Below are 25,009 nucleotides of genomic sequence, written 5' to 3' on the forward strand. Positions count from 1 at the left end.
CCTGAATAAATATGAGGGCGAGAGACTTATTTTCATGAATATTGTCAGAACCCTGTTTTTCTAGAGCTAGCGGAAGGTTAGACTAGAAATTGTATGCAGATACTTAACATATTCCTAAGATTTCTGTTGGATTGTAACTTTGTGAAATTATGATATTAAGTTAGTTGGGTGAGCAAATTATTTCAACAGACATGTGTTGTAGAAAAAGCATTTGTTTGAATTACTGTATATTGGTATTATATACTGCAGCCTGTCACAAAGTATTTTGGGATTTACAGGTAGATTTCTCAGCAATATGTGGTAGATGAGCAAGAGTTTTCATTGCCAAGTTATTTACTTTTGTGGTCTTATATTTCATTTTCTGTCTCTGTAATTCTGACCAGTAAAATATGCATATAATTGATCTATTAATGTCTCAGATGAAGATTTGTGTTAATTGCAGTGTGTTTCATGAGGTGCAACAGGTTGCTGACTCTGATCTCTCATACCCTATTTTCCATCTGTTTTTAATTGGTGGAATAATCTGCCTCCTACTTTGTGGTATATACATTACACAAAGCATCTTGAGCCAATATGCTTTAGTGTTGGCATGACTATTTTTTACTAACATTGTTTAAACCATTCTTTCTTCTAAACTTTTGAAAATAGGTATTATGTGAATACTACTGGCCAACAGACATCTCTCCTGTCTCTTCTGGAGAAATTAGCATTCATCTGCTTGCTCAGAATTTTGCTGATGAGTGGACAACACGGGAATTTAAACTGCAGCATGTAAGTGGGAGCCCTGCAAAGTACTCCCAAATCTTCCCAAATCAAAACAGCAAATAGGTTCCGTTAATCATTGTGCTGTGATATTGATACTTAGTAGTAGGGCCTCTTCCTGGATCAGCTTTCTTCATTGCAATAGTTGAAATCCACCAAAATTATCTCACATAGTACCAGGGCAAGGCTCTATCACCTGCAATTTTAACAGTAGGACTTAGTCTGTGATACAACATGTGAATTCTGCCAGACTGTTATTCTCTTTGTTGGCCCAGACCATTACCTGATCTCTTGTCATAGACATTGACATAGTCCTTTCCTATTACAGAAAGCACTAAATATGGAACGAAGATTGAGTCACTTACACTATACAGCATGGCCTAATCATGGTATCCCTGAGTCTACCATCTCCATGATTGCTTTCATAGAGCTGGTACGAGCACATATGCAGAGTGTAAATGAATGTGGACCTATCCTGGTACATGGTAGGTAAGTTGCAATCAACCCACATGAATGTTCATTTTTTAAAAAGAATATTTCAGTTAAAAACAAGAACTAAATTTCCAAAATCTCCCTCAAAGTCATTCTTGTTCAATAAAGAGATGTGTCTCTTTACTTATTGATCCTCAGCTCCCAGAAATGTTAAGTATAGCTCTTGGCTATGAAAATACTGCCCATGCTTTAAAAAAAAAGGAATGCTTTTTAACTATGGTGACAAGAAAGTCTCAATTATAAGAACTGTGTTACATCTTCCTCGTCTTCTGAAGGAACAGGAGTTACTTCTTGTCCAATTCCCTTGTATGTTGGATTTTGAAAGAATGGAGGTGAGAATGGGTAAAATGAACAAAAACGTGAAACTTTTCACTGAGAGAATCCCTGCTTTCCCTTCTATTGCAGTGCAGGAGTGGGCCGCACAGGCACCTTCATTGCCCTTGATCGGCTCCTACAGCAGTTAAAGCATGAGAAGCTGGTTGATATCTTCAATACCGTTTACAGTCTTCGAATGAATCGGCATTGTATGATAGAGACGCTGGTGAGAAAACCTGGACCTCTCTCTTAGATCTGCAACTATCCAATTATTTAAGGATACGAGAAAGTTTTTCCCTTCCCATGAAATATTTGTCACCAGTGGAGACAGTGAAATTATAGTGGAAAGGAATCCTTCATTATGAAGAGGAACTTAAAATCTCTGTAATGAGAACTGATGGTTACCAAGCTAAAATAGATGAAATAATTATTACACTGGAATGAATAGACTATGACCCACATAGATGGGGCTAAAGATCAATTGCAAAACTGTGTCCCATCAATTTTCAGCAGGAATCTAATGGAAATATTGTTAGAGATCAGAGACATGTTCCAGATGTTATAAGAAGCAGGTATTTCAAAGTGAAGGCTCAGTAGGAAATTGTGCTACATAGAAAATGTGAGAAGATATAGTTTGGGAGATCCTATTAAATCTAGAGATCATTCACAGTATCACCAACTGGATTACAGTATTTCAAACTTGTCCTGCTTATCCTTGTCTCCTAATTAAATCCCCAGGGTTAAACGTTTCTGTAGTTTTGATAATCCACACAGGGGATAAAAAAACCTCTCAGTTTTGCACCTCAGTAGCATTAGATGTAGCATTTCTATTTCAAAATGTGCTGTGTAGATAAACCATATGTTCTGCTTCCCAGGGGCAATACATTTTCCTGCATAGCTGCATCCTAGAGAAGATCTCTGAAGATCCGCTCATTGGCCTGTCAGAGATGTAAGTTTCTATCCACACCTGCAATCCTTGTTAGGTTCCCCATCATATCTAGCATTCTTAGCCTAATAGTGCTTGCCCTACAAAAATTATCAATAAACTTTTCTGTGTCTTATCTTGAAGTAGATTGAAGCACTCTATTGTGCCCGATCAGAGCTTGTACAAACATAAGGCTAAGGGGAACAAATCTAGGGACTTTTATTTCACATTGAGAAGGACCTTTGGAAATCAGATGTCCATGCAACATACTTACAGCAACCATTTTTTTCTTGCCCTGCATTACACTAACATCAGCTTCCTTTCAGTACAATTATAGAATTATCCACTTTTGGGATATTTTGGGACTATTGGGGGTGAATCTTTGCCCCCCACAGAGAGGGCTCGCAATCTGGGTGTCCTCCTGGACGCACGGCTGTCTTTAGAAGAGCATATGACAGCCGTGGCCAGGGGGGCCTTTTATCAGGTTCACCTGATTCGCCAGTTGCAGCACTTTCTGGACCGGGATGCCCTGCGCACAGTCACTCACGCCCTTGTTACCTCCCGGTTGGACTATTGTAATGCTCTCTACATGGGGCTCCCCTTGAAGAGCATTTGGAGGCTCCAACTGGTCCAGAATGCGGCCACGCGGGTGGTTATGGGTGCAACCCGTTGCGCCCACGTGACACCCCTCCTGTGCGAGCTGCACTGGCTCCCAGTGGCCTTCCGGGTGCGATTCAAGGTGTTGGTCACCACCTTTAAAGCGCTCCATGGCACAGGACCCGGGTACCTTCGAGACCGTCTTCTGCCACCAATAGCCACCCACCGGCCAGTCTGCTCCCACAGAGAGGGTCTCCTCAGGGTGCCATTGGCCAAGTCATGTCGGGTGGCGACACCCAGGGAGAGGGCCTTCTCTGTGGGAGCCCCAGCCCTGTGGAATGAACTGCCCCCAGAAATTCGTAAGATTTCTGACCTCCGGGTATTTCGCTGCGCACTCAAGACCCTGTTGTTCCGCCAGGCTGGGTTAGCAACAAAATTTTAAATTGGATGTTTTAAATTTTTGGGGTTTTAAATTAAGCCAAATTTATTTAATATTTTTAAATTATTTTAAATTGATGTTTATTCTGTTTTTAAATAGGCTGTACACTGCCCTGAGTCCTTTGGGAGAAGGGCGGTATAGAAATAAAATTATTATTATTATTATTATTATTATTATTATTATTATTATTATTATTATTATTATTATTATTATTATTATTATTTTATTCTTAATCTTCATTCGTACTTTGCCCAGCATACTAATGTCTGCTCTTCTTACCTATACGGTAATATCAACCAACAGTAACGGGTCTTTATAGGTGCTGATTTTTCTGTGTAAAATTGTCAGCTGATGTTAAATTACTGCAATCAGCAGCTAAATAAATTCATTTATTGTCTTTTCAAGCTCCCATCCAGTCTCTCTCAAAAGTTTTGTTCAGCACCATGCAAAAAACTCTTCTCAGTCCAATGCTGGCTTCCTAAAGGAATATGAGGTAAGATTTTGGCATAAGAATGTTGACATTAGGAAAATTCTTCCTGTGTATAAATCCATAGCAGAGGCCCAAGTTCAGTAACAACATGACTAGATAGGGCTGAGAAGTATCCTTTCTTAAGTCCTTAGAACTCCAGTTAATCAGTTTCAAAAGTACTGGGTTAAATAAAACCTCAGCATATAATGCAGTTTTCTATATTTACTTTCCTATGTTGTTCCATGTATTCAAGTAGAGTTTCAAGTAGAGTTTTTTTCCCTCAACAGCTTTCGTTTAAAACCTAAGGTGTGGAATGAATGTAAGCTGCACATTCCAATCAATATGGCCTTTATTATTGATGTTGTTCTTCATTATAAATTATAGGCTGCCCAATTCTCAGTGACTTACAGACCTTATCCATTTGGCTGTATGTTTGGAAAGACTGTGGAGCATAGTTATTGTATTGATCCTTCCCACACCCACAGGGACAAGATTTTGCCAAGCTCTTTGTGAATGAAAAGTATGTCAATTAAGACAGAACTAACAATTTTCCAGTCTTAAGTTTTCCTTTTCTACTGTATTTGTCTTCAGCAGATGCTCTTGGAAGTTGCAAAAGAGGAAATAAATTCTGCCATACCACCCTCTGTCAATCAGCAAATCAACCTCAGCTCCAGCAAGATTCCATGTGAGTGATAAGAGTCTTGTAGCCAATAAAAACATGTCTTAGATTTGTACTTAAGGAGGACAAAGGACTCATCCACATAGCCACTTTGTTGTGATTTCTTATGGAGTCAGAGTCTCAGGTAATCATATCAGCATAAATTGTGCTGTTCCCACAACATGCCTTTCATATGCATCCAAATTGGGATCATGCTGAGCTGCCCTGTAACCTTTCCATGTGACACTATAAGGGCAATAATGTAAAGTTTTCTCTGATTGAAGTTTGCCATTAATTTCATAAGCGTGTTGATGGGATGCTTATAAGAACTGGACTTTCCAATCACTATTTTTGTTCTATTATTTGTTCCTCAAAGAACTTTTGCTTCTATCAACCTAGCAACTATTAAATGGTGGGACAGATTGTCTTTCTTAATTACAGTATACCATTGTTTGGATTTATGCAGCTGAGATTGGTTATTTGATAAAGCAGATTGGAAAGTTTGAAAAATTAATTTACCGATCCCTGTGTCAAAGTATTCATCTGAAATATCCCCAGATCAGGGTAGCCCAAATACCCAAGCTATTCAGTTTTGGTAGGATTGAGTCAGAGACAGTTTCTCCCCATCCAGAGTTGCCCAGCCTCCAAGTACTGGAACTCTTGGCCATTGAAAAATATAATTGAGTATCATCATTATACTAGTAACGCCAAATCCCAAACCTGTTGATAACCTTGGCCAGTGGTCCTATAAATATTGAAAAAGAGTGGGGGGGGAGTAGAACTGTGTGGCAGCCCAGAGAGCCTAGGGAACAATCCATCTCCAAATAATATGGATTATAGAACCAAGGGAAGAAAGAAGGAGACCCATTGTAAAAGATGCCCCCATTCCCCAACCCACAGAGCTATCTCAGAAGGATACCATGGTCAATAGTATGTTAGTCCAGCAATTTGTAAGAAGTCATTGCTTTAATTGTGGGTCTCCCAGAGGTCAGACTTCCTCAGAAAAAAGTTACAGCCTAAGATGGGCGCAGCAAAATCCTTGACATAAAAAGGCTAATTGCTCTGAGACTTGTAGAGTCCATAGCAAGAACTGTAACAAAAGAGCTAAATTAACTAGGCTGAGATAAAAGAGATGTGATGATAGGTGTGGTGCTGTACGTACTCAATGGAACATGATACATACGTCTTCCAACCATTGTCCTTCACACTAAGTCTCTTTTACAGATGATCGCTCTAAAGTGAAGTTTTTACCACTGGATCGAGATCCATTCTCAGATCTTGCACATGTCTGGTTTATCCCTGTGAGTCCACCATACTTTATATTCCCTTCTTTCTGCTTTCTGTTATTGCAAAAGTATTTCTTTGCTCCTTGTTTTATTTATAAAAGGAATAATTCACATGCAGGTAGATATCTTTTTTCTATATTGCTTCTATTAATCTAAAAGGCATATATTAATATATACTTTAAAAATCCCATTCTCACCCCTATGAATGGAATGTGTCTTCACCAATCTTGGGTCCTCTACCTGGGGTCTGGGAGTTTGAAGGTTCTGCGCAATACCTTACTTGTTCCTCTTCTGGACAGACATCTCTGATGTTGTAAGTGGGATCCATTGGAGCCGCTCTCCCATTTTAGGAGTCACAGTCACAAGTGCTCTTACCACCACTAGGACCACTTAGGCCTTTGCTGTCTGTCTGTGTGTGAACACACAGACAGACAGACACACACACACACAAACTGTATAAAGGTATTGTCACAGGATGTAAGGTGTTCCAAGTAAAGCTGCCTTTTGCAATTATTATTATGGCACAATATAGTTCTTGTCAAGATGGGAATAGATAACGAATTATGCAGAAAATCTTAGCTCAATATGTCTATTAATAACAAAGATATTGATGAAGAAAATTCAATATCAAACCATGCAAATTAACATAAATCAGGAATCATTTGCAAATTCTTTTGAGGGCATATTTAGAAATCCGAAGTGTCTTGATAACCTAGAGTAAGGGTGTCAGGTTGGATCTAGAGACGTGAGCCAAAACAGTGTAAAAATATATTAATGTATAAGCTGTAAAAGGTAAGGATATCTTATGTCCAGCAAGATACTATTTTTGCACAAATTGTTAAATGTCACTTTAGTTGCATTGGTAGAAATGTACTCAAAGCAAAAGAATGTTCAGCATTCCAGAAAGGCTACCAAAAGAATCCATAATTGAATCAACTTCTCTGTGAGGACAGTTACTATGTATACTTTAGGTAAAAGCAAGCAAAGCTGATATGATAAAAGTTTATAAAATTATACTTGGTGTGGAAAAAGCTTTCCCCCCCCCTCATTTTCCATGATACAAAGGATAAAATGATGCCCTTCTCCCTTACAATTTCTATTTCAGTGTGGAAACTAAATCTTATGTCATCACTGACATAACTTCTTTCATTTGTCTGCAGAGTAGTACTGTACAATAATTTATGGATTAAGTGGGGAAAACTGAATGCCGCATACATACAACCTTATCCTTCTGTATTCCCGTTGCTGACACATCCTGCCCAACCATAAGGCTACTTATATTGGAGGCAGAAGATTTTGGTTCTAGTACTAGTTTCAGCAACTCCTGGCACTCCATCCCTGAGCATCTGTCTTGTTGCATGGGAAAAGAGGCAGGTGCAGATGTTATATATTTACAACGCAATTGTGTAACTCACCTGTAGTTTTATAATAGCATGTTAAAACTTAGATCAGACTTAGATGAGGTTTACCTTGTTATTCCAATATTAGACCAAACCTACCTAGTGTCCTTTGCTTCCATAATTTTCTGCACTTTTTCTACAAGCAAATTATATATAAATAAAACTCTTGTGTTGTTAATTAGTTAATGTCTTTTTAATACGATAGGGCTGCAATTCAGCCAAGGACTACATTGCTATAGAAGGACCTGACAAGCTGGCTCTGGAGGAGTTCTGGGGACTAATCTGGGAACGTGGTGTCCACACTATCATCACTTTGCTACCTAGGCAGATGAATAGTCCGGTAAGATAGTCATCATATAAGTTCACAGAATCCTAAAGAGAGGCCATTCTGGGATAATGGTATCAAATGATTCAGCAATGCAGAATAATATGAGGAGTTTATACTTAAGATTGATGGAAATGCCACTAAGATACTGTCCTAGCTACATAAGAATTGTTCTTCCATGAAAGTGGGAATTGTGATGCTCCTTCATGAAGAGAGCCAAAAGCTTGAGACATTCCTGTATAGGTAATACCATCCTTCTTAGTGATGACTCATGAGAAAAATTCCTGCTCACAGTCACTCATGACTTAGTCATCTCCTGCCTAAGTAACGTCAAAGCTGCCCTTGAAAAGCACTTGGAAGCTACAGCTGTTTCAGAATGCAGTGAACTATGATCAGAAGTGGTATTCAGCAGGTTCTGATCAGTTCTGGAGAACCGGTAGTAGAAATTTTGAGTAGTTCAGAGAACCAATAAATACCACCTCTGATTGGCCCTGCCCCCATCTATTTAATTTAATTTAATTAATTCAATTTATATGCCGCCTTTCTCCGAAGACTCAGGGCAGTTTACAATGCATTTTAAAAAAAAATGCCCGATCAACTGCCTCCCGAGTCCCAGCTGATTGGGAGGAAATGGGGATTTTGCAGTAACCTTCCCCTGGAGTGGGGAGGGAATGGAGATTTTACAGTATCCTTCCCCTGCCATGCCCACCAAGCCACGCCCACAGAACTGGTAGTAAAAAATTTTGAATCCCACCACTGATTGTGATGGTATATCCCACTGCTCTTGGAATTGCAATGGCTGTCAGACAACTTTGGATGCAATTCAGTTGTCACCTTCAAGGCCATATATGGTTTGGGTTATTTGTGCAAGCATCTCCATTATTTATCTGCCCATATGAGCCAATTGATAGCGCCATCTCCCTCTATAAGTCCTTTCTATATGAGAATACCACCAGATCTTACTTCAGAAGTAGGCATTTTTAATTGCACTCCCACATTGGAATTCCTTCTCTACAGAGCTCTAGTCTGTTCCGTCCCTTCTGGGTTCCAGAGAGCATTTAAGTCCTGACTGTTCCAAACTGTGATTCAAGACTTGAACTGGGCAAATCCATGACTTCGTATATTTCCTCTTTTTTGTATTATCTTGATGTTGTATTTATTTTATGAGAGGGTTCATTTATTTTTCTTTAAGGACAAAGAAATTTTTTTTTCCTTTTTTTTTTTTTAATATTAACTGCCTCAAATTGGCAACATGCAAATTATGTAATTAAATAACTATCCCTGCTGCCATGTTTATGAATCCTTCTGTAGGACTCCAGTATGGCGAAGGCTGCCTTGTTTATTAGCATCACTGTAATAACAAAAGGACAGCTGCTTTTTTAAAATGAATGGGAATGGGTTTTGAATGAGCATTGCCAGAATATTCATGTAAGAAGCATTGCTTCAGTAACAACCAACTGCAATAATTTGGCTGTGTACTCTAGTGTTAGGAATTTTATGTGGGGAATAGGAAGTTGATTGTATGGATCTTTTCTTGGCTCAAAGACTTTGAATAACCAGCAATAACTATGCTATTAGTCCTACTGGTAACACAGATTTGTAACTGCAGTGCCTTTTTTTTTTTTTTTTTTGCATAGGCTCCAGATAAATCATGCTGGCCATCGGAGGGTGAACCTGTCTGCACAGAGATGCTCACCATACAGCAAGGGCCTGAAAAGATTATTTCAGGATGGCCTTGTGTTCAGCTCAGATTAAAATATGTACGTGAGTTGGTCAGGGAACTGTCATGGAAACATGAACAGTAATGCACATACATGACTTGCTGGCACAGCGTATGGATGTTTAAATGAGCTTGTCTAGAGATGCTTGTGAACGAAGTAAATTTCAGAGACTGAAGATGTCAACTTCCTTCTTTTCAGTTTGTGGCTCATGGTGGTAGATGGACCTCTTTTTTTTTTTTATTCTTCAGACAGCACTTTATTGTATCTGGAATTGCCAGTCAATGCAAAGCTAGGAAGATAATGTGGGAGATGTTATATTTTCTTTGGAGGAACTCAAGTGTAGTTGGTTTTATTGTATGTGATTTTTATATATTTATCTTGTGAATATACAGTGGGCCAAAAAAGTATTTAGTCAGGCACCAATTGTGCAAGCTCTCCCACTTAAAAAGATGAGAGAGGCCTGTAATTGTCATCATAGGTAGACCTCAACTATGAGAGACAAAATGAAAAAAAAATCCAGACAATCATATTGTCTGATTTGGAAAGAATTTATTTGCAAATTATGGTGGAAAATAAGTATTTGGTCACCTACAAACAAGCAAGATTCCTGGCTCTCACAGACCTGTAACTTCTTCTTTAAGAGGCTCCTCTGTCCTCCACTCATTACCTGTATTAATGGCACCTGTTTGAACTTGTTATCAGTATAAAAGACACCTGTCCACAACCTCAAACAGTCACACTCCAAACTCCACTATGGTGAAGACCAAAGAGCTGTCGAAGGACACCAGAAACAAAATTGTAGACCTTCACCAGGCTGGGAAGACTGAATCTGCAATAGGCAAGCAGTTTGGTGTGAAGAAAGCAAATGTGGGAGCAATAATTAGAAAATGGAAGACATACAAGACCACTGATAATCTCCCTCGATCTGGGGCTCCACGCAAGATCTCACCCCATGGGGTCAAAATGATCACAAGAACGGTGAGCAAAAATCCCAGAACCACACGGGGGGACCTAGTGAATGATCTGCAGAGAGCTGAGACCAACATAACAAAGGCTACCATCAGTAACACACTACGCCGCCAGGGACTCGGATCCTGCAGTGCCAGATGTGTCCCACTGCTTAAGCCAGTACATGTCCGGGCCCGTCTGAAGTTTGCTAGAGAGCATTTGGATGATCCAGAAGAGGATTGGGAGAATGTCATAAGGTCAGATGAAACCAAAGTAGAACTGTTTGGTAGAAACACAACTCATCGTGTTTGGAGGAGAGAGAATGCTGCGTTGCATCCAAAGAACACCATACCTACTGTGAAGCATGTGGGTGGCAACATCATGCTTTGGGGCTGTTTCTCTGCAAAGGGACCAGGATGACTGATCCGTGTACAGGAAAGAATGAATGGGGCCATGTATCGTGAGATTTTGAGTGCAAACCTCCTTCCATCAGCAAGGGCATTGAAGATGAAACGTGGCTGGGTCTTTCAGCATGACAATGATCCAAACACACCGCCCGGGCAATGAAGGAGTGGCTTCATAAGAAGCATTTCAAGGTCCTGGAGTGGCCTAGCCAGTCTCCAGATCTCAACCCCATAGAAAACCTTTGGAGGGAGTTGAAAGTCCATGTTGCTCAGCGACAGCCCCAAAACATCACTGCTCTAGAGGAGATCTGCATGGAGGAATGGGCCAACATACCAGCAACAGTGTGTGCCAACCTTGTGAAGACTTACAGAAAACGTTTGACCTCTGTTATTGCCAACAAAGGATATATAACAAAGTATTGAGATGAACTTTTGATATTAACCAAATACTTATTTTCCACCATAATTTGCAAATAAATTCTTTCCAAATCAGACAATGTGATTGTCTGGATTTGTTTTCTCATTTTGTCTCTCATAGTTGAGGTCTACCTATGATGTCAATTACAGGCCTCTCTCATCTTTTTAAGTGGGAGAACTTGCACAATTGGTGGCTGACTAAATACTTTTTTGCCCCACTGTATATGCATACGCATGCACACATAAACATATATACACAACAGACAGAACTACAAGTTCTGATTATGTTTAATGCTGGTTGGAGATAGGGAGGTAGAAGTCCCAGTAGCAGCTGTTTCCATGTGAAGTGAAAGTGAAAGTAAATGGAATCCTGTAGAGCAGGGGTCTCCAATCTTGGCAACTTTAAGACTTGTGGACTTCAACTCCCAGAATTCCTCAGCCAGCTTTGCTGGGAGTTGAAGTCCACAAGTTTTAAAGTTGTCAAGATTGGAGACCCCTGCTGTAGAGTTAGTCAAACTCCCTGTTTGCTGTTCCTGATTATGGTAGAGGATGAACATGCACTTTCTTGATTTCTTTGCTTTTGAACCCGCAATGTGCTTATAGCTTACTCCTTCTCAATGTACCTAAACTTCTGAGTTACACTGAATTTTTAATTTGTGTACTGTGCTTACACTGATGATGTCTTCATTGCTTTGTCAGGAGAAAAAGGCAAAGGAAAGAGTGTTGCAACAGTTCCGATTTCCTTTGGGGGAAGGAGAAGAGTTGCCAGATCCTGAGGTTCTGGTGGGCTTTCTCACTGTTGTCAGGCAGCTAGTGCCATACCGGAAGAGGACCAGCCCTTTAGTTCTGCATTGCAGGTAAGAGCCCAAATCCCATCCTGGGTCAAGGGTATCTTTCTTGGGTATCAGTCTTGGATTGGTAAATACTAAATATTTCCTGTTGTCTAGATTGGATGTCAGTATACAACAATTATATGGCCACCCCTACTAATTCTTACTTTTTTCCCAGTTCGGGAGGTGTAGGCCAGATGGGGATACTCATTGCCTTAGATACTCTGCTACAGCAGCTGAAAGGAGAGAAAAATGTGGATGTGTATGGTGTTGTTTTGAGGCTGGTGAGGAGCTGTTGTCTTATGACTCCATCATTGGTAAGTAGTAAAGCAGACAGCTGGATCAGCAAAAGAAGGTTCCAACCTCTAGACCAGGGGTGTCAAACTCAAGGCCTGGAGGCCAGATCCAGCCCACAGGGTGCTTAGATCTAGCCCATGGGGCCACCCTGGAAACAGCGAAGGACTGGCCCACAGCACCTCTACCAGTGAAAACAGAGCTTGGGAGGGCTGCATGTAGCCCTCCTAAGCTCTGTTTTCATTGGCAGAGGGTTGCAGGAAGCCGTCGCAGCCAAAAACGGAGCTCAGGAGCCCATTTTTGCTGACAGAGTGCTCAGGCCTCCACAGGTACCCCCGATAATGAGTGACATTGAGCTGGCCATGCCCACCCTGGCCATGTCCACCCTGGCCCCAAGGTCAAACACAACCCTGATGTGGCCCTCAATGAAATCAAGTTTGACACCCCTGCTCTAGACTCATCATGACTGCTATGTTCTTAAAGCCTGTTCCTGCACAGGCCATTGTCACCTTAACTGTGTGGATACCTTTTCTGATGACCAAATATGCTTGTTTTTAAATAAAGCTAAAAGAAGCAAAAATGTATTAGATATGCTCCAGAACATTCTTATCAGAAACATTTGAGATGCATTTTTGGCTTGTTCATCACCGTGGCAAGAACAGGTCATTGTTCTAGGCCAGCCTTATCCAATTGATCCCTTCCATATATATTGGACTATACTCCAGCAATTGATGGTTCATGTCCAGTCCACATTCAGTGCAGAAGGAAATGTACAATCTGGAGAAGAATTGCAGCTTCTCAAATCAAAATGTTGCAGTTAGAACTAGGAAAATATATGGACCATACTGTGAATAAAACGCAGGCTTTTTATTTTGAAGACAAGACAAATGCATATGTATTTTATTGGATATGTTATAAACACTTTCAGTCATGTATTTTCAAATGTCAGTTCATTATATGAATTGGTACATTATTTATTTATTATTTATTTATTATTTATTAATCAAATTTCTATACCGCCCTACTCCCGAAGGACTCAGGGCGGTGAACAGCCAAGATAAAATACAGATAATCCAAATATTAAAAAAGTCCCTTAAAATTATTAAATATTTCGGCCGAAACACAGATTAAAACACCCAATTTATAAAATCACAAATTAAAAAATTTAAAAAATTTAAAAGATGGGAGTTAGGCCAGGCCAGCTTGCTGAAATAGAAAAGTTTTGAGAGCACGGCGAAACGGTGCGCAGGTCCGGGATCTTCCGTATCTCTGGGGGGAGCTCGTTCCAGATGGTAGGTGCCCCCACAGAGAAGGCTCTCCCCCTGGGGGCCGCCAGTCAACACTGTTTGGCCGACGGCACCCTGAGGAGCCCTTCTCTATGGGAGCGTACTGGTCGGTGAGAGGCTATTGGTAGCAGAAGGCGGTCTCGTAGATACCCCGGTCCGATGCCATGGAGCGCTCTAAAGGTGGTAACCAAAACCTTGAAGCGCACCCGGAAGACCACCGGGAGCCAGTGCAGCTCGCGCAGGAGGGGAGTCACATGGGAGCGCCACGTCGCTCCCATAACCACCCGCGCGGCCGCATTCTGGACCAGCTGGAGCCTCCGGGTGCTCCTCAAGGGGAGCCCCATGTAGAGAGCATTGCAGTAGTCCAAGCGGGAAGTAACGAGAGCATGAGTGACCGTATTTAACGAGTCCCGATCCAGAAAGGGACGCAACTGGCGAATCAGGCGGACCTGATAAAAAGTGCCCCTGGCCACGGCCGTCATGTGCTCTTCTAAAGACAGCTGTGAGTCCAGGAGGACACCCAAGTTGCGAACCCTCTCCGTGGGGGCCAGTGACTCGCCCCCAATAGTCAGTGATGGCACCAACTGACTATATCGGGATGTCGGAAACCACAGCCACTCGGTCTTGGATGGGTTGAGCCTGAGTCTGTTTCTCCCCATCCAGATCCGCACGGCCTCCAGGCACCGGGACATCACTTCAAGGGCATCATTGGGGTGGTCCGGGGTGGAGATGTACAGCTGAGTATCATCAGCGTACTGGTGGTACTTCACCCCAAAACCACGGATGATCTCACCCAGCGGCTTCACATAAATGTTGAACAGAAGGGGCGAGAGGACCGACCCTTGTGGCACCCCACATACAAGGGGCCTCGGGGTCGACCTCTGCCCCCCTGTCAACACAGACTGCGACCGGTCAGAGAGAAAGGAGGAGAACCACCGTAGAACGGTGCCCCCCACCCCTAACTCCTCTAGCCGGTGCAGCATGATACCATGGTCGATGGTATCAAAAGCCACTGAGAGGTCTAATAGGACCAGGACAGAGGAACAGCCCCTGTCCCGAGCCCTCCAGAGATCATCAACCAACGCCACCAATGCCGTTTCCGTGCTGTACCCAGGCCTGAAGCCCGACTGGAACGGATCCAGATACGACGATTCATCCAGGTACTGGGGGAGCTGGCGCGCTACCACACTCTCAACAACCTTCGCAACGAAGCGAAGGTTGGAGACTGGACGATAATTTGCCAACACTGCCGGGTCCAGGGAAGGTTTCTTGAGGAGAGGAGCTTCTACAAGAGTAAATTTTTCAGGGAGTTGAAAGACAATATTGTGCCACCAGAGGGCATTGCATACAACCTGTTCCCAGAGTGAAAATTAAAATACTGATGTAAAGTATGTACGATTTTATACTTGGCTCTGTGACACTTATACAAGTTTAATCAAAGAACTCCCTGGTTCTGTCTTGTGGAATTCAACATGGAGGAGATAAGGGCAGAAATGACCATGATGTTTAGTCTTTGAAACTTTCACATATGTAGCAAAGTGGTCAGTCTGTGGTTTATTTTTTTTCTCTTGCAACCATAAAACAGTAGCAGATGCTAGGGCTCATGCTGACAATATTTGAAGCTCTTCATGCTACATTAGTAGTTCTAATGAACCTGTACTTCCTAATGTGGTGTTGATGGCCTTCAGTAATATGCTTCTCCCTCCCTCTCTCTATCTTTATAGTATCAATATATTTTTTTTTAATTTTTTGCTTATCTGCATCATCTCATGTATTATGTGTCTCTTTCTCTCTCTCCCCCCCCACCTTCATTCCTCTAGGATAAATATATTTATCTATATGAATGCATTCGTGATGTCATCACCCAGAAACAAGTTTAGGCTCTGGTCTCTGCTCCTGGTTAGATGATGGATAGAACTTCAATGTGCAGCAGGATTGTGGACATAGACTGAATTGGTGCTTTCCTGTGCTAAGCTACCCCAGGGCTCTGACTGTGATCTGTGCAGAAAGTGAAATAATGAATCTGTAAAAATGCTGGCTGTGATGTTCCACTCTTCCAGTTGCAGGAAGATAATTTCTGCTGACAGCAGACTTCTGTTCCTCAAGGCAGGGTTGTGCATGCCATAACAACTCATTCTTCATTCTGGATACATCGTTTGCTGAGGGGGTAGGTAGAAAAACCACCTCCTGAGCCTTCCCAGGTTTTGTTCAGTCCTTAAAATACAATGAACCATGTTTTTGGATATGGATAGAGTTGGTAGGTTCAAGATGTCTCCTGACGTCATTGTACAAATTTACAGTAAGTAAATTTCAGATAATAATGGCTTTGTGACAAAAACAAAGCTGGAGAAAGGATAATGGAATAAAGATCCAGTGATTCTCCTTCTCTCTCTCTCTTACATTTCTGATGTTGTGTGTTGGACCCTTATAGCAACAGAGTTATGCAGTTAAGTCCATCATACGGAATGGCATGGTCTGGATACCAGCATTTCCCCCCCTTATGTTGACATTTTCCAATACAAATAGGCTGAGTAAAATACTTTATTTTTAACTGGCATGTTAACAGTAGGATAAATTTTCCATATATAAAATTATTCATATTTTTAAAAACCAGCCTAAATCTGGCTTTCTTACGAAGAGAAAGAGATAAAAGTATTCTAAAGAGATGTATTATATAATGTAACACTAGAGGTAAATAAAAGAATGGATTAAAAGTTTACCAGATAGATTTTGGTAAAGAAGTTTCAAAAAGGATATCCTTACACTGAACATGAATAACTTACTGAATTTGGTATGAAAGAGATTTTCCTCAGTTGCATAAATTGCATAAGTTCTTATTTAATACAGAATAGATTCCTTGAGAGATTAAAATTACAGAATGGTCTGGAAAAGATGATACCATCTACACAAACACCATCTTGCCTTATTTTGAATTTTCCCAAAACTTGTGCCTAACTATTGTTGCAGATTCCATATGCAGAACCAGCTAGAAAATATACAGTCCCAAAAAAACAGCTCATATTGCAAATTTATAGCTTTCTCTGTTTCTCTTGAGTTCCATTCTTCACCTTAACTCTGGATTTCTGAATCTCACTTGGTTCCACCTCGAAGTGCGTAATAAAGACAAGGTGAAAACAACAAGAGTAATAAGTTTTGGAGAGACAGCTTGAAAGTTGGGTTTTTCCTCTCGTAAATTCTGATCTGTGATCCTACGCTCATTTACATGAAAGTAACTCATTGTACTCAACTTAATTTAATTATTGAAATTAATATTCACAGGATTCCATGACAGGCTTTTCTTATCCTAAAGCATTGCTTGAGAAATTTATTTTGAGTTTCATGAAATCCAGTTTTGCTTTTCCTTGACTTACCCCTAATTCCATTTCTTAAAGTTGTAATTTTAATTTTGAAATGGGATTGAACTATCCATTGGGAGAAGTGCATTTTTACAGATAGATATGAGTTACCCCAATTTCCTGGGGAAAATTGTTTTATAATAATAAATTATTCTATGAAAAATGAAATATTTTGCATTCAGTTTTGTCTACTTTCTTCATTGACATTTATGCTAAGAAAAAGAAATTATACTTTGCAATGTGCATGGTGTTTCACTAGGAGACAAAGTTATGGTCAAATTTATCAGTAGTAGTCTTCTTCCAAAGGGCAAAGGAAAGGCAGTCAATGAGTTTTAGAAACAATGAATTCATAAATCTAGGAAATATAGGCTAGTACAAATCATTATGTATGTGGCTTGAATGGTTCAGCAGATAGTTAAATTGACAGTGTATTGTAGATCATAGCTTTGGTGGGCCATACTTTCTAGAGCAACTTTTTCCCATGCAAGCTGTGGGTTTTTGAATACTCAAACACTTCTGGGACTGTCAATTTGGAAAAGGATGCCTGGAGTTTACAATCTTAAAAATAGACATAGTAAAACAATAGGAGAGAGATAGGAGGAGGTAGGGTTGAACAGCAGTATTCTTTCAGCTATATGTAATTCAGCTTAGATCAAATACAGGTAGTCTTTGATTTATAACTCAGTGACCATTTGAAATCATGGATCTCCCATAGAACCCAGTTCCAAAGTTCTGACAACAAACCCCCATCTCTATGGTCACACGACAGCATTTTATGACAGTTTTCTCCCTGCCCCCCGCCCCCCAGCATTTACTTCTGGTTTTTGGCAAAACTGACCTATAGTGAACAATTGGTTTACTTAATAACCAGTGCAAAAAAAGATAGTAAAATTAGTTAGTCATGGTGACCTGTATTTAGGCAAGAAAAAACAATGCACAGGTATAGAATAGGTGGTACCTGGCTCAATAGTAGTGCCTGTGAGAGGGATCTCTGAGTCCTGGTGGATAATCACTTCAAAATGAGCCACCCATGTGCTACAGCTGCCAAAAAAGCACTTGAAGTATTAATACCACCTTATAATGCTTTGGTAAGACCACACTTGAAACATTGCATCCAGTTTTGTTCGCACCAATATAAAAAAAAGATGTTGAGACTCTAGAACAGAGGTGTCAAATTAGTGGCCAGATGTGTCATGTGCAGATGTGTCATGCCCATCCCAGCTCTGCAAAAGGAAAAAAAACACTGCAAAACGTCATGTGATGGCAACATGACATGGCAAGTTAGACACCCGTGCTCTAGAAAGAGTGCAGAGAAGAAGATTAGGGGACTGGAGGCTAAAACTTGAACAGTTGTTGAATTGGGTATGTCTAGTTTAATGAAAACGATGACTGGGGATGACATGATATATAAGGAGTTGCCACAAAGAAGAGGGAGAACCTATTCTCCAAAGCACCTGAATTCAGGACAAGAAGCAATGGATGGAAAACTCATCAAGGAGAGAACCAACCTAGAACTAAGGAGAATTTTCCCGACAGAACATTTAATCAGTGGAACAATTTGCCTCCAGAACTTGTGAATGTTCCGATACTGGAAGTTTTTAAAAAAAGATTGGACAACTATTTGTCTGAAATGGTACAGGATTTCCTGCCTGAGCAAGGGGTTGGACTAGAAGACCTCCAAGGTCCCTTCCAACTTTGTTTTTCTGTCATGACTTGCAACCATAATAGGCAGGCTTTATTACTGTTATAAATCAAGTATTGTAAGTAGTCTTTCCAAACCTGTTGCACTTGAGATATTGATTAACTGATTGATTATGGCATGTGCCATCCAGTCAATGTTGACTGTTAGCAACCACATAGATAAACCTCCAGAATGAGCATTCAAGACAAATTGGATTATAATTTATTGTCTCAAGAGGTGGAAGCAGTGGTGAAATTCAGCCGGATCTATCCGGCTTGCATGATTTGGTAGGGCCAGTGGCGGGAGGTTCCACCCACCCACCCGGACATCATCACATCCTGTTTTTGGGTCTGCACATGCGTGGAGGAGGCATGCGCGCTCACATTTGCAATCCCGGAGCAAAGGTAAGTGCAGTTTACCCCTGGGTGGAAGCATGTAACTGATACAGGCTGTGCTCAAAAGGTAAACAGTAATATCTGTATATCAATTAATGGGAAATCAAGAAAATATCTCAGATAAAAGGAACAGCAAATTACTTCTTACTGTTGCCAAGAAAACAACATGGAAGTTAAGCCTGAATAAAAAAAACAACAGTCTAATTTTTTTCTCCTCACGATAGTATCATAATCAGCAAATATTGAGGGAACACATTACAGAAGAGTAGAAGGTGGTATTTTGACTAGAGGGGAAATTTTTGTTGACTGCCTGGAAAAAGTTTTGAGAGAAATTTGGAGGAAGGTCGCATTAGCATTCTGAGAAGCATAAGAGATTTAAGAGTAGGCAAAAGGTAGAATCGGATGGGAAGTAGGAAAAGTATAAAAACCAAAAGATTTGAAGATTGACTCTGATACAATTCTGAGAAATTCTAAATATCCTAATCCAGTCGTGTAAATTGATTTTGAAAATGAAACTGAAAATAGCAAAAAAAAAAATCTGTAAATTTATGTAACCTGTAAATTTCTTCTAAATCAGTCTGCTATCTGATTACACATCACATTTATGTACATATTGTCTAGCTAGCATATTTTCAAAACGTCGTACAATGTAGTCATCAGAATGAAAATATTGAAAAACCTGAACAACTGAAATGCAAGACAGATGAGCAAGCTGATGGAAAAAATTAATGATCTAGCATTTATTTATGTGGTTTATTTTTAAACATTATTTTATATAATTCTTTTATTGTCCAACTTCCCATAACTGAAATCTTAGTGCTCCATTTGACTATGAGAGAATATTGGGATGTATATATTGAGCTATGCCATAATTTTTTTTTTTAAGATTTACAATTTGTTTCTGTTAATTAAATCACAATTAAGCCCAATTATCACAATTAAGCCCAAACAAGCAAAGTATATTAAGGCTTTTATGCAGTGTGAGAACCCAGTTAGTCAACCAACTCCTTGGAAAGTTCCTATGGAAAGCCCAATTTGTCTTAGTGACACCTTCAGGCCACAAACTCATTTTGGAGAAGGCACCTTGCAATCTATCACAAATATATGCCATGCTTCCCTGCTACAGCCACCAGACACACACCTTAGCTTCTGGGGAAGCTTTGCAGACAGAGCAGGTGGGCGGAAGACTCACTGCTCAGAGTGAGTCTTAGATTTCTGGCTTTGCTGGGTTTCATTCCTGGAGAATGGCCTTAAGAAAAGGAGGCCCTGAAATGGAGATCAAAGCTAGGGAGTTTGCTCTAAGCAAGTAACAAAGGCCCCAGATAGTGTCTGGCTCCCAGGAGCATCACAATTAAAGAGAAGAGAAGAAAAGACAAGAAGCAATTGAAGTCTACAATGGGAAAGGCACAAGCAACCTGAGCTGGGGGGTGTTGCCAGGAAATGGGAGATAGAATTGCTCCTAAAGGAGTTGGGCAATGTTCAGCCTTTCCCTCTCTCTCCAGCCTATATTTGCAGCTCCCGTCCTGGCCTTGCATGGCAACTGGGAACTGTTGCTGGCATTTTCAATGGCTTGGCTGTTGTGCTCTTTGCCAAGAGTCTGGCATAGCCGATGGAGTTAAAAAAAATTGGGAATCCCTGACCTGTTTGTTTCTTAAGGCAAACCATAGATACGCAGGTAAATGATTTGTAATAAATTTGCCAATCTAGTGAATACACTGCCCCATGTTTCCCCCGTTCCTTTTCATTATAAAGGGAAATTGTCAGATCAGGATATAGACATTTTGTGACCCTTCCAAAATTCATCATTCTTATACTAGAATAAAGAAAATTTATTATTTGCTAGTTATATTTATTGATGAGACAAATTTATATGACTGCCCAATTCTCACACAGGTGTTACAACTTTAAAAATCCACAACATAAAAACCATCCCCCTTTCAGGACAGCAACAATATTTTTTTTTAAATCATATGGCACAACAAATTTATATAGTTTTAATCTATGGTGTTCTGTAGGAACTCAAGGCAAATTATAGACTCACAGGGCTGAAAGGGACCTTAGAGGTCTTCTAATCTAACCCCCTGCTCAAGGCAGGAGCCTTATCCCAGCCAAATGGTTGCCCAGTCTATTTGTGAAAACCTCCAGTGATGAAGCACCCACGACCACAGAAAACAAGCTATTCCACTGAGAACAATTAATGAAATAGGGAATTATTTTCAGTTTATTCTCACAATATATATATATATATACAATGAGGTAGGTTTATGCTGACAAAGTGTGTGGCTCATGTCTGTAGGTGGACCTTAATTTGGGTCTCCCCAGTCTTAATTCAACACTTGTACCAGTACACCCCATTGAATCTAAGCTACACAATGGCACATGGTCTTGGTACTAGCCTTAATACCTGTCCAAATGTATTTTTATTTAAAATAATTTAAAATTTGATATTAATATTGGAGTGTATACATTTAAAACATCTGCCAACTGAAATGAAAGTCAGAAAGTAAAGAAATGAATTTTAACCTGAAAATGAAGAGTTGGAATTGGGCAAAGAAATGGACAAAGGTATCTTTACTTGCTTATGGAAGGTGCTAAGCCAAAACCAGTCTCATGATATCTTACTATCTTGAGTTAACGTTGCAAAAGTGGTTTTAAACTATGGTTCAGGGCTTAGCATATTGGACAACTTTAGCATAGCAAAGTATTAACTTAGCAAAATGCATGGCTTCATCACATGCTTAGATTTTTTTTTCTTACCTACAAACTTTAAAATCATGCAGTCTCTCATTCTAATATGTTTTTATATATTTGCATCATGCATATAGTTGCACACACATGTACATACATAAATAGGATGATTTATGATTGTGTCATAAGGTGGCCATCTTCAGTTGGCCGAAAAAGATAGAGAAGAGGACAAAGCCAGACTAATTATAGGTTGCTGCCACAATTGAAAACAAACAAAGTACAGGAGCAATGGGTTGTTGAGTGTAGTCTAGAGTTAGATCACAGGACCAGCTACTGCCTAAATTAATAGCTAGAATTTCCTCTTAAGGAAACACGAATTAGTACTGAAAGCAGTTATACAGTAATACTTCATGGGCTTTATGCAACTAGGTCTCCAATAGAGCACTGAAAGCTGCTATTATGCTTAGAAATAACTTGGCAATTCTTGTTATCTGCCCCAAAGTTGCGACTCCCATGATTCTGTGTCCATGTAGAGTTTTTTTTTTTTTCCATGTAGCATGGAAGTGGGTTATCATTGTCTTCTGGGTTGTTGCTTCTTCTGGGACATTGTTTCTTCTTTCCGGTCTAGCCTAATTGAAGTAGGCTGACCTTGGAAAGTTAAAGGGGGGTCAGACTCAGACCTTGTAATAACTTGAATTGATTTTGTATTATCAATTTGTATTTTTATTTTGCTCTTATTTCTACTGCTTTATGGTTGCAAACTGCCAGTAGCCGTTGGAATGAGAGAGAATGAAAGAAGAGTGATAGATTGCCATGAAGGTCCAGAGGCTGCAGGTTATACTGGGTATGTAAACTCATAAATAGTAAAGACTCTCTTGAGTAAATATCATTTTCATTTCTGATAGTGCCTTTTGACTCCCATGGACTCCTGTAAACATTCTCAGAAAATAAAAATGATGTGTGGTTGCATTCCTCCCTCCAGTCTCAAATTAGATTAAAAGAAAGATCTGGTAGGAAATAGCCTGCAATGATGCAGAAGCAGAAGAGTGTCTGGTAGTCTTTTAACTATGAGCCACGGTGGTGCAGTGATTAGAGTGCAGTACTGCAGGCTACTTCTACTGACTGCTGGCTGCCTGCCTGCAATTTGGCAGTTGAAATCTCACCAGGCTCAAGGCTGACTCAGCCTTCCATCCTTCTGAGGTGGGTAAAATGAGGACCCAGATTGTTGGGGGCAATATGGTTTACTCTGTAAACCACTTAAGAGAGAGCTGTAAAGCACTGTAAGTAGTATATAAATCTAAGTGCTATTGCTATTTGCAACCTTTATGACAATCACTTCGTGAAAGCATCCACAATACAGGTAGTCCTTGATTTATGACCACAACTGAGCCCAAAATTTCTGTTGTTGGGTGAAACATTTGTTAAGTGAGTTTTGCTCCATTTTACGATCTTTCTTGTCACGGTTGTTAAATGAATCACTGCAATTGCTAAGCTAGTAACATGATTGTTAAGTGAACCTGGTTTCCCCATTGACTTTGTCACAAGGTCACAAGGTCACATGACCCCAGAACACTGCAACCGTCATAAATATGAGTCAGTTGCCAAGCATCTGAATTTTCCTCACATGATCCTGGGAATGCTGCAACAACCATAAGTGTGAAAAACAGTCATAAGTCACTTTGTGCAGTGCTGTTGTTACTTCAAACGGTCACTAAATGAACTGTGGTAAGTGAAAGACTACTTTTACGTTCTCAAAATGCCCATCAGTTCAAAATGTCAGGGGAAACAACACACCATTTATGAGGTTAAAAAGGTACCTTTGAAAGCATTTTGCAGAAATCAGCAAATGAAATGCTTCACTTCACATAATACTATCATCTCCCAATGCTTACGCATCAAGCTGTTGGTTAATTAAATACTAATTACACCACTGCATCATGGGCTATGAAGAAAGACAGGCTTGCTGGGGCTACTGTTACAATCAAGCCCATTTCTACTGAGCAGCATGTGAAGTAAGTGTGTATGTATATACACACACACAATTTATATCCATGTTCTTTGATGAGCAGTAATGACTAAATATGAGAATCAGAGGGAACTGATTAAAGATTGGGAAGCCCAATACCAAATTCCACTCTAGTCAGTAAGACACAAATCTTTAGAAGGATATCATTACCAGAAAAAGTATGGAAGGATTCATGCAGTATGCTAAGCCATAATGTGATTTTTATTTGTATGTCCTGTCAACCCAGCCATTGTGGTTAGTAAATTATGAATATATCTTCATGCATCCAGCCAACTGTGATTTGTTCAATAAATCTGGGATAAGCATATTCTGTGCCTTCCTAGCATTCTAGGCTTGTTGAGATACATGATTTCTTGCACAGCTTTTTTTATTTGCTCTACTTATCAGCAGAGTAACTAAAGATTTATTTCCCCCCTCTCCTATTCCCTCTTATCCCTCTTTTAGCCTTTTTCCACAGTTTGTTGCACTTCTTCTACTTTATGAAGAGGCATTTATGAAACATTTCTTTAATTTTAATACAATTGAGGGTGGGAGAGGAAAATGTGTGGTCTAGGCCACCACTCACTCATGATCTTTCAAACCATCTTGGACTGTGTATGTGCCTGCTGTGTTCTCACATTGACATGGCCTTGTGTTTATATCTTGGAACACCTCCAAGAAACATGGTCTGAGATTGCCTGTGGCATTTCAAACCCTGGATGGCCCTGCTAGGAGCAGTGAGTGGGTCAGGGATGCTTTTCATCCCACTTTGGTCCTGCAAATGACTCCCTCGTGGTTTCCTCCAAGCCACCAACAGTGCAACCACACAAAAATCAAAACCTTTGGCTCCCATCCTCCATTACTGCTGCCTATCTAAGAATTGCCATGGAACCTGAGGGCAGGATTCATAAAATAGGAAGGAAAAGTCACTAGTGCTTTCTCCCTGTGGTGTCTGAGACGCAGAGAATTCACAGCATCCAGCCAAACCACAAGAATGCCTAAGCATTTATGACAAGTACCCACAGAAAAAAAGGAGGAGGCAGAAATATCTAGAGGAGGAGGAGGAGGAGGAGGAGGAGGAGGAGGAGGAGGAGGAGGAGGAGGAGGAGGAGGCAGCATAGTTTATGGTTAGGAGGAACATCCAAAATGTTTGTGACTTGGGCATAATCAAAGAAGGTAGCTGAGGATAATGTTCTTCTCAAAAAGATCATTACCAATACTCAAAATCCTGAGTGGGATCACAACTCAAACATATTGGCAAGTATTTGTACAATCTATCAAGGTATTTCTTTTCACCTGAGAGAGTTGTGCATGAG

The 25,009-nt window shown here is 40.3% G+C and overlaps 1 protein-coding gene across 1 annotated transcript in view; it reads left to right on the top strand.

Annotated features, from left to right (window-relative positions):
- The window catches only part of LOC139314307 (receptor-type tyrosine-protein phosphatase V-like), a 54,857-nt gene extending 39,409 nt beyond the window's left edge, over window positions 1-15,448 (top strand). The window contains exons 26-37 of the mRNA XM_070939893.1: window positions 649-771; window positions 1,091-1,251; window positions 1,660-1,795; window positions 2,445-2,518; window positions 3,936-4,023; window positions 4,591-4,684; window positions 5,882-5,958; window positions 7,549-7,683; window positions 9,306-9,428; window positions 11,858-12,015; window positions 12,167-12,305; window positions 15,389-15,448. Coding sequence (XP_070795994.1) covers window positions 649-771; window positions 1,091-1,251; window positions 1,660-1,795; window positions 2,445-2,518; window positions 3,936-4,023; window positions 4,591-4,684; window positions 5,882-5,958; window positions 7,549-7,683; window positions 9,306-9,428; window positions 11,858-12,015; window positions 12,167-12,305; window positions 15,389-15,448 — 1,368 coding nt within the window. The remainder of the gene's footprint in view (window positions 1-648; window positions 772-1,090; window positions 1,252-1,659; window positions 1,796-2,444; window positions 2,519-3,935; window positions 4,024-4,590; window positions 4,685-5,881; window positions 5,959-7,548; window positions 7,684-9,305; window positions 9,429-11,857; window positions 12,016-12,166; window positions 12,306-15,388) is intronic.
- Window positions 15,449-25,009: the final 9,561 nt, after the last annotated feature.

The sequence above is a fragment of the Pituophis catenifer genome, unplaced genomic scaffold (assembly GCF_029215685.1).
Source record: "Pituophis catenifer annectens isolate HBS135680 unplaced genomic scaffold, rPitCat1.0.hap2 SCAF_3, whole genome shotgun sequence".
NCBI classification, from domain to species: Eukaryota; Metazoa; Chordata; class Lepidosauria; order Squamata; family Colubridae; genus Pituophis; species Pituophis catenifer.